The sequence below is a fragment of the Phaethon lepturus genome, unplaced genomic scaffold, assembly GCF_000687285.1.
Source record: "Phaethon lepturus isolate BGI_N335 unplaced genomic scaffold, ASM68728v1 scaffold29923, whole genome shotgun sequence".
In the NCBI taxonomy this organism is placed as follows: Eukaryota; Metazoa; Chordata; class Aves; order Phaethontiformes; family Phaethontidae; genus Phaethon; species Phaethon lepturus.
This window is the reverse complement of record NW_010531637.1, coordinates 3,012-17,944: the sequence shown is the minus strand read 5'-3', so window position 1 is coordinate 17,944 and position 14,933 is coordinate 3,012. Positions and strand designations below refer to the sequence as shown.

At 42.7% G+C, this 14,933-nt stretch overlaps 2 protein-coding genes across 2 annotated transcripts; both read left to right on the top strand.

The window, feature by feature from the left end:
- Positions 1–3,552: 3,552 nt before the first annotated feature.
- Positions 3,553–7,911, top strand: LOC104618912 (glyoxylate reductase/hydroxypyruvate reductase-like). Its single transcript, XM_010284630.1, has 5 exons — positions 3,553–3,934; positions 5,227–5,398; positions 6,236–6,414; positions 7,177–7,273; positions 7,673–7,911. Exons 1-5 carry the CDS (start codon positions 3,553–3,555, stop codon positions 7,827–7,829), a joined length of 987 nt encoding a protein of 328 aa, XP_010282932.1. The 3' UTR covers positions 7,830–7,911.
- Positions 7,912–9,661: 1,750 nt separating this feature from the next.
- On the top strand, positions 9,662–14,625 carry LOC104618913 (glyoxylate reductase/hydroxypyruvate reductase-like; the record flags this gene model as incomplete). Its single annotated transcript, XM_010284631.1, is given in 5 exon segments — positions 9,662–10,034; positions 11,775–11,946; positions 14,100–14,220; positions 14,222–14,279; positions 14,489–14,625. Coding segments are annotated over 5 exon segments (861 nt in total), but the record flags the coding sequence as incomplete, so codon positions are not given.
- Positions 14,626–14,933: the final 308 nt, after the last annotated feature.

Here is a 14,933-nt window from a genome sequence, read left to right as displayed (position 1 = left end):
TCTCCCATCTCTTGCAACCAGAATGCTGGGGCCTGAAGACACCGAGTAAGCGTTGCGGTTGAAATGATCAGCAGCAAAATCAGGACGTTTCAGTGTTCTGTTTCAGAGTCGAGTTAGCCATTGAGACAGGGCATCCCCAGCCAGTCTTTTTGCTTCCTGAAAGGCATGGGTATTATCCTATGCCATAGGAAGTTAGCTTGCAGCAGGCAGGCAGAAAAGGGTATTTTCCACTATAAAAAATCCATGCAAGGTTGAGGTAGGGCTGTGGGGAACGATAGCGTGCATTTGTACCGAATTAGCTTGCCCCAGAATTAACGGAGCTCTTCCCCCAAAAACAGATCAAAGTCCTCGTTTGGCGCTATCTCCTTCCTAGAAAATTCAGTGCCGGGAGCACGAGAGGAGAGGTTTTGTCTCCCTTCGGGGGACGGCGAGCCCGGGCGCTTGCCGCCGGCTGGCAGGGCAGGAGTTAAGTGATCGGCAGCAGAAGGGGCGGCCCGACACGTCCCCGGGGTCGGGGCTTGGAGGGGGCGGGACCTGGGGGCTGTCGGCTCCTCCAGCCGCGGGAGGATCGAGCTGTGGAAGTAAACGTCGTCGGAAAGAAACCAGCCGGATCACTTCTTTGGTTGCTCTTCAGGTACTTCGTTTTCTTCTGTAGAGAAGTTAGTGGGAGGAATTTTGTCTGGGTAAAGCACGCCGTTAACTTTAAACCAGAGCTGGGAAAAATTATGTAGGTCTATTTTGCTATGATTTGTCTAAATCTGAAGCGATACAGCAGTGCTAGTCAACAAATCTGCAAGTAAGTAGTGAGCCAAGCTCCACAAAAGAAATAATGCCAGCTTGGAAGAGCAGTAACACTGAAGTTAATACTTACTCGTGATTCCTTTTATTTGCTCACTTGTCTCAGTCTGATTCATATTTTCAGTTTTCTCTGTAATGCTAGGACCAGAAGTTATTATCAGTACACATACATTATTGTCAGTGTTATATTTGATTATAGATGCATGCATACATGGAATCAGATAATCTTATGTAAATAGAAAAAATGAGGAGAGACAGTTTTAAAAGAAAAAAAGCCCCAAACTTAGCAATACTGCAGATTATACTAGTCTAAAACCAAAATTGTCATATCCTTAACAGGTGTTACATTTAGCACACTGGACAAGACATCCGATATCTGAATAATTATGTTCAGAAGCAAAGCATTCAGTCTGTTAAAACCGATAACCTTGAAGTCTGGCCAGCCAAATTTGGCTTATAAATTTATTCATTCAGCTATTGCTTCTCATGGACATCGCTGTCACAGGAGAAGTGTGGATTACAGACAGAGGTACAAGACATGCCCAGGTAGTGCTGGAGGACAAACAATAAGTGCTCCTCAGACCAAGGTTGGTATCTGGAGAGCCCCCTTCCCTCTGCAAGATTCCTTTAAGTGTTTTTAGTTTACTGCTGTCAATATAATTTTTTAAGATTGTACCTGGTACTAGCAGAACCCCAGTTCTTGAACCAAAGGTGCAGTCTATTAATGGTTTGCACGGGCATCAAACATGATTGAAATTGTGGCAGACTCAGCATGTTCACACTAATGAAAAGATTAGTTACATGTGACTAGCCTCTTTCTAGTGTGCCAGCTGGTTTGTTTGAAGCTAAACCATCTTTCGCTGCTCTGCACTGTGGCTCCCACCAGTGCTTCTAAAATGAATACGGGTCTGACTCTGACCTTTGTGAGTGGTGTATTGTAATGAGGAGGAAGTGGTGATGAAAGCAAATGGTGTAATACAGTGCTGCCTTACTGGCATCTGCCAGTCGGTTGATCATATCTGACACACAGTTTTCCATCACTTTACAGCATAAGGTTTAGTTGCTGTTCTGTCTAAGTTGCTGCCGGAGCATTAGGTTCTGATCATCAAGAAGCTGGACACTGCTGTCATAACATGACATCAAATCTTGTCTTTTATTCTATGCATCATTCATTCTGGAGGACGAGTGTAGTTTATCCTTCTAAGGTCATCTTGTGTCATACTCTAAGAAACATACAGACTACAGCTAGCGAAATTTGCACTATTTTCACAACCATATGGGGCTGGCAGGATTCAAAATACTTCAGTTGGCAAGAAATAGATTCAATATATTTAAGGATGTGGTATTCCTTTGCAACATGGTTGCACTATTCAACTCATTGCTTTGTTTGCTGCTGTTCAGAACCGGTTAGTGTTATCAGAGACACTGTTCATGGTGAACTGCAGACCTGTCCTAATATGGAGGCCCCTTCTAGCCCAGGTACAGCAGCAGAGTGGTACTGAAGCAGAAATGCAGGTCACGTCCAGGATAATGCAGTATTGCTGGTGTTGAGATTGTAAGCATTAGTAGATGCAGTTAGGATAAGCCTGAGTTTTCTCAGGACAAGGGTAAATACGGTTTAACAGAGCTTCCAATCTGCATTGATGCCTTTTTGTCACAGGTTTGAATTCTGGTTACTGGCTTGTGTGAGAAGACTGAAGCAGCAGGAAATCTCTGCCCAGCACTGTGTGCCCAGAATAAATCAGCATACTGCTGTGGAAAATTGTTCTGATTTGGTTAGCACAATGTCAGATTTCCTGGGCCCAAGTCTAGGACACAGTATGGAATGGAGACCTAAAGTGAGTGAAGCACAGCAAACAGAACTGTAGGAAATTAGACATGAATGTTGTTAAGACATGCAGCAAATCTTCAGCTACCATTTCAGTCAAAAAGGACTGCCTCTAATTAGGTGTGTGGCTCTCTGTGGAGCCCCTGTTGTATCGCAGGGTACAATACATTTGCATGGGTGTTACAGAGAGTACTGGGCTCAAAACTGTCTGGGCAGAGGAGAAGTTCTAGTATGAAGGACTGTGTTGTCAGTGGGACTTACAGTATCACTTCTTGTGTTCTTCCCCACTGGTTCAGTGTATGGGCACGGGTGTGCTAAATTTTGCAGGAGGTAAGTTTAGGTACAGATCTGGATGTTTAAAACACTGAAGGCAAGCAGTGTAGCAGCTGTCCAAGGATGGCTCTTCATCATGCAAATTTGTTAGACCTAAACCATTCCTGACAGATGTTTGTCAGACCCATCTGAGCTTAAGTGCCTCCCTATGCTACCTGCAGCTTCACCAACCATAATAAATAGGCAAGAAACTTTGAGTTAACTTTCTAGCAGCCTCTGTTTCATACCACTGCTTATAGAAATGAATTTGTGAATAAGGTTGGGAAGCTACCAGATTTGTATGAAATCAATATTGTCTCAGCACTAAAATGAAACTGTTTTGAGAAGAACACCTTGTAGGACTTGGATTTAGATCTAAGGGAGTGAATATTCCTTGGTGTTACAGTCTAAATCAGCACTTAGTGAAAATATCAGGAAGCTGTCTAATGTACCACACTAATAACAAGTGACTGTGGATTTATTCTGTATCATTTAAAGCAGTATTGGGTTCTATCAGTTTCCTGTTTTACAGATGTGAATTTAAATGATGACTGCAGCATCATTTCTTTAAGGGTGTTATTCCCTTAAAGGGTGTTATTCCTCTGTTGCAGGTCATGGCAGAAGAAGAGTTGCCGGGCGTTTTGATTCTGGATATAGGAGGAACTCATGGTGTGCTAGAAAACCTTGCAGGACTTTTGAAGAAACACTTTTGCCTTATCACCATGAAAGAATTTATTGCAAACAAAAAAGAAATGAGCAAAAAAATCCAATGTGTTTTCGTGTTTGAGTGCAGGCCAACTATTGACCGGGAGCTTCTAGAAAGCCTGCCTAATTTAAAGGTAATTGGAAACTCTGGGGTTGGAGTCGATCACTTAGACTTGAAAATGATTTCTAGCTTTGGTGTAAAAGTGACCAACACCCCACATGCCGTGGCGGACCCAACAGCAGACATGGGAGTGGCCTTGATGCTGGCCTCTGCCAGAAGACTAGTGGAAGGTAATGTTTTAAATTTTCCTGGATCTTGGCTACTTCTCTGGCATATGTCTCTTTTACTGGGATACAGATGATCTGTCCATAATCAATATTTGGGATGCTTTTACAGGGAAAAGGATTCCTGAGGACTCCATTTTCAGAGGCCTCTGCTTTTCCTATGTCCTGCTTCTTTCTAAGGCAATGGTGACAAGAGTAAGGCCTTTGTCTAAATTATGCACTTTAAAGTCATTTGTGATATCCTATTTGGAATAATGTTTGGGGCTTAATTCTCTGGCTGTTCACTGGGTGGGTTGTTTATAGCTGTAAAAACTGCCATGAGTACAAAATGCATCCAAATCAAATGTCACCACTTCTCCATTTCCCCTTGGAACAAGTATTAGGAGCTAGAGGAAGGTAAAAAGCATTAATGGCCATGTCCCCACCTCTAGAGCAGTAATTAGTGTAACTCTTTATTTTTTTCCTGCCTCTGTGAAGTGTTTGTCCAAACCAATGGGTTGTATTTCTAGAAAAGCATCAGTGTTATTATTGAAATAGCTGATAATCCTTTTGACAAAGTTATTCCAAACTGTACCACCACCATTAGTTTGTGTCCTTAAAGGTAGTTCCTTTCCCCACATGCCCTTGTTATGCAATGCCTTTCAGGGGAAGGAAGGTGTCAGTAAGACACTATCACAAGAAGTTGCTTCTGTCTTCAGGGACTGTTTCTGTAGTGTTTCTGTTACCGCTGCTCCACCCCTGAGCATGAAATAACACCGCTTTCTTTGTGATGTTTTCTCACTGTTGCATCGTGCTGGACCTCAAGATCTTTGCATAAAAGCTCGTAGAGATCCCTGGCTGAGCTGGAATTTGCAACCTTCACCCCCACTCAAGCAGTGGGTTTTGGGTTGTGGTCCAGGAGAAGTGATGAGAAAATCATCATGATGAGAAAACCATTCAGAAATGGTGAGATTTACCCCAGCTAAAAAAAAAGTGAAGTCAGTGCTTGCAGGATGGTGTCAAAGAAGCTATTTTTGAACTTCCAAGAAAACACTCCAGCCACAAAAGTGTTAATTCCCTGAGGAGCCATTCCTCCCAGCACAGTACCCATCTGGGAGCCCCCCTGTGTTACTGGCTCCAGCTCTGGCTGCAGGGAATGGCACCATTCAGGCCCTTCTATAAACTGGTCAAAATTAGCAAGGATGTTTTGTAAGGGGCGCTCCAGAGCCCCACTGCTGTGATGGTGAGAATTTTTTTCTTTTCCCCCAAACCTACATTTATGGTCAGTTTGTACCCATTTAGCATGTATTTACATTCAGGCTGCCAGATCACGGTTTCTCCAGACACGAAGTATTTTGCTGTTGACTGGCTGGGAGTGGAAGTAACTAGAGCGACGCTTGGGATCATCGGGATGGGCAGCATTGGGTACAAAGTGGCTCAGAGAGCCAGAGCCTTCAACATGAAGATCCTGTACCATAACAGGAACCGGAGGTAAAAATGTCTGGTTTCTGCATGTAATTAGTCAGGGAGCAGTGATGGAAACCACAGCTCTGCTCTGTGTTCCTGGTCTTCCTGGCACTTGTGGCAGTTGTAAGCAACATGAGGAGCACCAGCATGCTGCCACTTCCTTCATTTTGGCTCCCTACTGCTCCCCTTGGGAAGCAGCTCTCCCTTGCCTCCTGCACTCTCTCTGTCCTGGTTAGCTACTAGCAGATTGGAACAAGGGCCGTGTAACCTTTCTGAAGATGTTGTCCAAGCAAACCAGGCCTTATGCCCTCGTCCCCTGTCCTGACAGACTCTTCTTCAGGCTTCTGGCAGCATCCCTGGCCCACCCAGCCAGTCACCCCTCTCCTCAGCCCAGCCAGATCACTCATCATGCAGGCACCAGTGACAAGGGTCTTAATTCTCTCAGATTTAAAATTCCTTTTCTTTCAGATTTCACTTCCCCTTCATTTCTTTTCCACCCCAAGTCCTAACTCGCATGTCAGGCAAGGAGAGAGTTCTACAGGGGTTGGCATAGATGCAGGAGAGAAGAGTAGAGTCTGACTGCATCCCCAACCTCCTATACCTAATATTGCCTGTGTGCTTTCCTTTCACACATACATCCCTCCTTCAGTGTCCCACCATTCCTCTAGCCTCTTGCTCCCTTTAGCCCACATCCTTCCTGCCTCCCTCCCACCATCTGTACCTATCAATGTCTTTTCCTTTATCTTGACCTCAAACTTCTCAGTCTTTATGCTGTTCCAGGTCTCTCCTAGGGTTCATTGATTGTTAAAGCCAGTTAGAAATAGTTGTGTCATTTTGGGAGTGTGTACATTTTTCCTTCAGAAGAAAGGAGGAGGAAGAGGCAGTTGGTGCCCACTACTGTGAGAAGATGGAAGAATTGCTGCAGCAATCTGACTTTGTTATGTTGGTTGTGAACCTGACTCCTGAGACTCACAAACTGATTGGGAAAAAGGAACTGGGCCTGATGAAACCCACAGCTACTCTTATAAACATCAGTCGAGGTAGGATGGTCTAAAAGCACTGTTTGTGGCTCCACAGTTAAGGTTGTGTTTTGTCTGATTATATTGACATTCCCCCCTCCAACCTCTGTCTGTGATATCCCTGTATTGTTTGAGTCATAAAGTAGCTGGCAGTCTACAGATGAATGACTTAGATCACATGCTATGTGCTCAAAGGTCCTATGGAATTTAGGGATGCTAGCAGATGTTCTGTTCTCTTTAGCCTTAGCCTAAAGACAGCTTTTTTTAATGGAAATAACTGAAAGGTTTATCAATACCAATGATGAATGCGGTACAAGGAAAAACAAGTTTCATTTGGAACAGCTATGCAGAAAATAAACCTCACATGGGATTACAGATCTGTTGGCACTGAACAAGCATGTGAGAGAGATTATCATTTCAGTAAGCAAAGCAGAGATAAAAGAGTGGAAAGTTTGACGAGATTAAATAATTTGTCTATTACACTACAGGAAGTCAGTGTCAAAATGAGGAAAAGACTGAATCCGGTCACATCCCAGGAAAAGCTTTATGCAGGGGACCATAATCCTCCTTTAGTTAAAGATTAATAAATACAATCTCTGTTTTGTTTGGTTACTAATACTACTTTCTTTTTACTTTTCTACTTTCTAATAGAGAGACATTCTATTTTCTAACAAGACGAAGATCCTGTACTTTTTCTCACTAGACCCTTGAGACCATTCCCCACTTACAGGTAAAAACATGTTCATTAACTCATCATGATAGCAAGATTTCATTTCAATGCAGGTGCAGTTATTGATCAAGACGCATTGGTAGAAGCTCTCCAGAATAAGGTTATTAGGGCTGCTGCCCTGGACGTGACATACCCCGAGCCTCTGCCAAGGTAAAGAAACCTGTTTTCCATTCTATTAATCTGAAATGTTTTAAACTGTGTGCCAAAGTGTGCTCATACTCTTGATCTCCATGGGAAGTGTCTCTCACTGTTTAAGGGCAAAACCTCAGCCTATCTCACATAATCATAAATAAATGGCAAACTATTTGCCTTTCCCACATCTGTCAGTCCTTTGCCAGCCTAACTGGCAGGCCAGGCAACGAGACCCATAGAGAGGAAGAAGAAATGTTTAATCAGGCTTCTCACAGCTTTCTGCTGGGTCTGTGCTGTGGCCCTTTTATCTCAACATACCATTGCTGTTTCCCAAGGTTCAGACCTTAACAACTAGTATGGGATAGCTGCAGAGTAAATTCCCTGTGTAATACATTCTACTCTTTCTCTTTCTTACAGATATCATCCTTTATTAAAATTAAATAACATCATCATAACCCCTCACATTGGAACCGCAACAGTCCAAGCTGTCCGTATGATGGCAGAAGAAGCAATAGCAAATATGCTGGCTGTTCTCAATGGGCAACCCATTCCAAGTGAAGTGTTTCCCAAATGATGTGTGCCAGATGATACAACTAAATCTCATGTGTATAGGAAAGCACTATTTCTTACAGTAGCACTTTTAAACTAAAAAAAAAAGCAACCTGTTCCTGCACTGCTTTTGTCATGATACTGCAAAGCTATTATCTCACTAGACTTGATCTGTACTGTTATTTACAATTCTGAAAAATAGTGGAACTAATAAAAGTGATTTGTTTGAAGATTTAAAACTAAGCAGTTATGCACTTTGATATCTTCAGTCCATTATTTCAATGAATACCTGTTTTCTGTTCCTAGTACTTTCTGCTATGTAATGATAAACAGGTACACTAAGCAGTTTGTGTAACACTCTCAAATATATTAAAAGTGAATTGAGCATTAATTCCCTGCAAAAATCTGACTGTATCCTGAAACACTTTTCAGCCAATATTGCAACATTCTATTTTCATATCAAAACACTGAAGAAAGCAGACTCCTTTGAAATGATTGTAGGCCTAAGGTCTTCTAATGCAAGAAGAGCTCTGCTTCATCTACATGTTAAAGCAAAACAAAGCCAATCATTGAAATAGCATCTTTGATTTTCCTGAGGGGATCCTTTGAAAACCAAAGTAAAACCCAAGAGATTTATTTCCTCCATGCAGACAAAAATGATACTCTTTTCTTGACTGGCCATGAAACAGTGGTAGGATCTACCACTGAAATCACGTGGATGAGGGCACAGCCTAAAGTAAAATTAGCAATAGGTCCTAACTTGTAGCCCAGGGCCAAGCTTTTTCTCACATTCTCTTTCCTACGAGCAAGCAACGAAGTCAGAAAATTCAGTAAAATATTTGTCACCTCCATAAAATCTGGAAGCTTTTCCTCCATAAAATCTGGAAGCCTTTCCATTATTTTGCAATACAGCCAGTCTTCTTGAAGTGATGGTAAAATGAAGTTTTAGCACAAGAAGTGTAGACAGGCCAAGAGTTAGACATTCGATGCAAATAGTGAAATACTACTAACAAGACAACAGCAAGTATTGCTTGCTATAGGGGATTCCAAGATCTTCAGCCATTGAACAGTTCTCCCCATAGCTCTTCCCAAAATTCCCATGGAAAATCAATGGTAGCTGTAAATAGTCTATTTAAAAAAAATCCCAAAACTGTCAATTCACAGACCCTCTGGGAACCATAAAACAGATGGTCAGTGCTTCCTGCAAAAAACGCCCACATTTTAATTTGGGTGCCTAAGTCCATATTGTAAGACACTTGCCCAAGCATCTATTATTTTGTTAACTTACGATTAGCCTCGGGAGAAGGCACTGGAGTTAAGGAGTCACTGGTGTCTCTTCAGGACAGGAGGCTGGCTGCAAAAATCTCTGCAATGAAGCATTTAAAAATTAACCTGGTAACTCAAAGTTCATGATGAAGCTGTGCAATTTATTTTCATGAACTAGATTTGGTCCAACATTTTTCTAAACTACTTAGACAAGGTAACTCGTGATTTCAGGGTAGGGAAGGAAATTTATTGCACCAGACCACTTGATGGTCTGAAACCAAGTGGTTAATGAGAAATAATTGTGTGTTATGAGCTTGGTGGCAGTGATATGAAATCTTACAGACCATGAGAGACTGAACTTATTCAGACTTTATGTGAATACCTCTCTGTGTGTCTGTATAATTGGTAGTATACTTAAAAGAGCTGCTTTCTTGTCGTGGTTTGTTCACCTCCCTATCTAAATATGTGGTTTATAAGATTCATTGCCATAGATGTCAGGAAATAGGACATGAAAGTAATTGTTCTTTAAAATGTCTGGAAATAATTATGTCTGTCTTCTGACACGTTGTGTCTTTCTTCTTTGTGCAAATCATGGGAGGAGGAGAGAGACCTGGGCTTTTGGTAAAGGAAATCGGTGGCTTACATGGGACACTGCATGGTGTTCTGAAGAAAATTTTCGACCTGATCACCATGAAGGAATTTATTGAAAACAGAAAGCATATGAGCAAAAAGGTCTAAGTGACCTGTTTGTGGTGGCACAAACCAGTCATTGACCAAGAGCTCCTCCAGAGCCTGCCAAACTTGAAAGTGATTGCAAATTCAGGAGTAGGGATGGATCACCTGGATCTGACACTTGTAGCTAGCTTTGGTGTGAAGACGGCTAATGCTTCATGTGCTGTTTCCATCAGCACAGCAGATACTAGTATGGCACTGCTGCTGGCATCTGCTAGAAGACTGGTGGAAGGTAACATCTCAATTCTTTTGTGGCTTCTGAAAATCATAGATTTACCTACCACTAGTTTGGCTTTTCCTAGAGTTACCTGTAGTGCACATAGTTTCACATAATATATGAAAATCAAAATCTAAATATGCTGGGTTGGCAAATAGAATAATTGGTATTTTCATACATTTTATATATAATAAATATATCTAAATTATTACATTATACATAGCATCTATTTCAACCAGGTGTAAATAATATCATATGAGTTTAGTTTTCACAGGCCACCAGCCTGGGCTGAAAATACTTGCGTGGAATCTAATCACATTTGATTCAAATACAACTTTTTACTTTATGGACCAAATGGTCTTAGAAGCTGGAATTTCGTTTTTAGAATAAATATGGCTGTAGACTTAATTTAACTGTTTCAGATGAACAACACACTGAAGCACGCTTCCTACATATGAAGACTTTAAATTTCATTACCTTCTTCAGCAGCACATTTCCAGTGACTATGACATTTGGCGGACATGAGACGTGCTTCTTGATGTGATAGTGTTACAGTGCTATTGACCAAAAGTGGGGGGTGCCAGAGATCAGACGATGGCTGCAATCACAGGCTGGCAGAAGAGATTAGAGTGTGGGAGGCAGCGATGGAGCAGAATAAGGGTGTATGCTGAAAGCTGGGGCTGGCAGAGGCATGGGGCATATATTCAAGGACCAAAATGGATTGGTGCAGAATTGGGGGCATTAGCCTACTCCAGTTTCTGCTAGTAGCATCCTTTCTGGTTTCTTCCACAATTTTTTCTTGCCATTTCCCCAAGTAGAGCTACCCTTGGCTTGGTTAGAATGCCTCCGCCTCCTGTTTCAGGAAAAGCTCCTCCAGATTTATCCTATTAAATTTACCTGCCTTTGATTTGCCAGCTGTACCATAGGATTCACAGGAACTCAAAGGAGACTTGTCTTCCCCCTTACATCTGTTTCTACCTCACAAGGAGAAGACAGATTTAAAAGGGAGATTAATTTCTTGTTCCCATCTACATAAACTGTCCCTGGTGGCATTTCTGATAGCTGTGCTCTGGCATGACTGAGTTTTATCCTGAGGTATTTTTTTGATACTTTCACAATATTCTGCTTATGTTTTAGAAGAGCTGGCAGTATTGGAAGACTGAAATACTAGCAGCCTGTCACCTTGTTAGCAGACTAATAAGTGCTGTCTCTCTGTATATTGAGTGTATTTTCTGTGTTGTAGAAACCTCCAAAATTTTGCAGGTTTGACAGATAATTATAGAAATTACCAAGCAGTGATTTTTAAAGAAGGCACATTTTTCTTTCCAAGGAGAGTGGCAGAGGTGAACAGGAAACCTGTTATTATTCTTAAGAGCAACATCAATATCTGGTGTTATTCTCCACATGACATTCCCAAACTCTGCAATGTTACTGGCAATAATTATTTTGATTGTTGATGCAGAACAGGGCAATATTTTTATGAGAGTAAAGCAGTAAAAGGGTTTTTAGGGGACATGACATCAAAAGGCTTTTTATAGTATGATGAGAATAAATGGGAATGTCACACACGTCTGGCAAGGAAAGGTGATATATCAGGCAGTCGCCCAGGACATGACAAAAAACACTGATATTTAAAACTGTGTGTTTGTAACCTTTAAAAGTGTGCTATAGTAGCACAAGATGACCAGACTTTTTTGCCTTGTTCCTCTGTGTTGGACCCCATTAATTTCTCATACTGGAGTGTTTTTCTTGCAGGCTATCACATTGCAATTTCTTCAGGTATGGAGTACCGTGAAGCCAATTTTCTGGGAGTTGAAGTTACCGGAGCTACTCTGGGGATCCTTGGCATGGGCAGCACTGGGTATAAGATTGCTCTGAGAGTCAAAGCTTTTGAAATGAACGTTTTTTACTACAACAGCGCACAGAGGTAAAGATATGTCTTGACCCTAATTACAGCAGAAACTCCCTTTTAGATAATCAGTATTTCCTTTTCAAGGAATTAATGTCAGGAATATAGAAAGAAATGAAGGAATAGGGACAAAATAGGGACAAAACAAAAGAAAAAAAGAATGGTTGCCTCAAATCAGTCTTGTAAAGAATTATTTGGTAATTAAACACTTGGAAACTTAATTTAGGTTTTACATTAGAAATTCCAAGATTTCCTGGAGATGTGAACAGAAAAAGTAAAATCAAGCTATACCTTTTTTATTCTTATCATATCTTACTATAATGACACATAACTCTACCTTTTAAAAATTTTTTTCCCCATATTTTGAAGTTCACAGTGATCTTGTTGAAACTCTTGACAAACTTGTTCATGGGAGTACTAGGAAGCGTGTACTTGGCACAATATGAAAACTGATTAACTTGACAGCTGTTCTTGAGAAAACTTTGTTTCTCTTCAAACCAGGAGAAATTTTGCCAAGCATTTAACTGGATTTCACCCTTTATTTCTAGCCCCTCCTAACTTGTGTATCTGGGAATCTGATCCTTGTTAGGGATTCAGCACAGGGGCTCTTCAATGTAAAGGTTAGCAAGATACCTGTGTACAACTCGAGACCGTTGCAATCAGGCAAGGTGCAGCCAGCAAGCAGAACAAATGTTTACTCCTATAAACCATGATCTACCCTGAGACAACTTCACTTCTCCCTCACTGAAGGGAGAAGCTGCAGTGCTAGTACCTGTGTTTTTCAGTGATTTTCTCTATATGCAGACTGCAGCAGAATGGTTTCTGCTCTAGCTAGCCCTAACCAAATCACAAGGGTGGATGAGACCATAAATGTCTAGCCTTGCTTGGCATTCCTTTTACTTCAGAAATTATAAAAACAGCTGAGCAAAATCACATTTAAAAATTACTGGTAAACTCCCTCCTTAAGATCTTTCAGAATGTCTTCATAAACTGCAAAAAGGTTTTAATGGGTGGACGTGATGATCTTAAAGGTCTTCTCTAGCCTAAACGATTCTATGATTCTAAAAAGAGAAGATAAGGTACAAACCCTTTTTTTTTTTCCTGCGGATCTTCACTAACTCCCTCTGTTTAGTATTTTTCAGTCTTCGAAGTAATATTTCTGTAAGAATGCTCCGATGAATAATCAACGCCCAGTGCAACAGAAATTAAAAGCCTGCTTATTTTAAAGTACATTTACACTTCAAACTTATGTGCTGAAGCCAGATGCACTCTGCAAGCTGCAAAATTGGCTGTAGTTCCAGCCTGTTCTTTACCCACCTAATCTCTGGTTGTTGACCTGGACACTGAAAGAAAACAATTAAATGCATGCGTTAGGAGATACATGGTCCAAAGGTACTTTGAAGTTATTTTCTTAGTGTGACTTCTTTCTTTATTTCTAGGCTAGGGAGGAGGTAATTCAAAGCCATTCTCTTGCAATAGGGAGCAGAAGATTGTATGCTCAATCTCTTATCATTGCTGCTTTAGTTCCCAAAGTTCAGGCAGCTGAATTTACAAAGAACAGGAGAAATGGCAAGTATACTTTTTTATTTTGAAAAGTTCAAACTAAAAATCTCTCTACTTTGGTAACTTCTTGTGTTGAACATTTTATTTTGTGAACGTCCTGGGGCAGCCGGGAGCGTGCCAAAGAGCTGCCTTGCTGATTCCGCTCGTCAGAAAACACCAGGCTTACTGGAGGATGCCAAGGGGATGAGGACCCCCGGCGTGCTCAGAGCTCACGGCGATGAGTTCTGGTGGATACCGCTACGCTGATTTGAGGGATTGATGCGTCCTGTGAGGTCCAGCGTCCCCACAGGGGGTCCTGGAGAATGGGCCCTGTGCTGCCATCTCTTCCAGTGCTTGGCCTTAGTCCGCTTGCGGACTTTAAAAGAAGCCCCTGGACCCTGCACTGCAGTGGCTGAGAGGCAGGCATGCGATCCATCCCCTGCTGTAGGGCGGGAAGCCTTCCAGAAGGGCCTAAACAGCCGGCTGAGACAAAATTCACCTTTGCCACCTGTTTGCTACCTGAATGTGATAATCAGATCCTTTAGCTTGTATACCAGTGGCATCACTGAAGAAAATATTTTCATGACTGATTCCCTGAAATACAGTGTGATCCCTTTTTTCCCCACCAGGAAGGAGCAAGAGGAGCGAGCAGTCGGCGCCACTTCCTGCGGAAGGGTAGACAACGTGCTCCAGCAGGCAGATTTTGTGACGGTGGTGACGAGCCTGACACCTCAGACACACAACCTCATTGGGAAAAAGAGAGGTGGAGCTGGTGAAACCCACAGCTACTCTCATTAACCTCAGCCGAGGTACCACCCGGAACCGCTGACTGGCCTGACGAGGAGGTGTGAGCCAGCTCCCGTTGCGTTATGCGCAGCACCGTGCTGCACCCACCGCACAGCTGGTGCCTACACCCAGGGCAGATCAGGCATGGCGAAAATTCCTCTCTCTCCCCTTCTACCCACTCTCCGACCGTTACCTGCCCATGGCACCCAGAGACAGCTTTGTTCCAAACCAGGTGCAGCAGTTGACCCAGAGGCGCGGGTGGCAGCTCTGCAGATGGGTGTTGCCAGGGTCGCAGCTTTGGATGTCACCTACCCGGAACCACAGCCCGGGTTGCCGTCTCTGCGTATTTCTCAGGAACGCTGCTGTTGCGTGAGCCCTGCCAGAGGCCGGAGGCATCCCTGGAGCAGGCAGGGGTCTGGCAGCGGCGGCCCCACCTGCCCCTGGGGTGGAGGTTTGCCTGAAAGCGCCATGAATACCAATGGGATGCAGCCCAGATGTTGGCTCTGATAACAGGCCAAAGGGAAGCCTGGGCGCCAGCAAACAGCAGGAGGGGGCTCGAGAGCCGAGGGGAGCAGGAAACCCCCTCCACATGAAGGTGCATCGGTGCTTCACTTGCTTACAAATTGCTTTATCTGAAGGTGCAGCTTGCCATGAACGGGTGGAAGCTTCTTCGGCCT

Coding starts and splice junctions, on each gene's coding strand:
- LOC104618912 (XM_010284630.1), top strand. CDS start 3,553: ATGGCAGAAGAAGAGTTGCCGGGCGTTTTGATTCTGGATATAGGAGGA. Junction 5,399..6,235: donor TACCATAACAGGAACCGGAG/GTAAAAATGTCT, acceptor TTTTTCCTTCAG/AAGAAAGGAGGAGGAAGAGG. Junction 6,415..7,176: donor TCTTATAAACATCAGTCGAG/GTAGGATGGTCT, acceptor ATTTCAATGCAG/GTGCAGTTATTGATCAAGAC.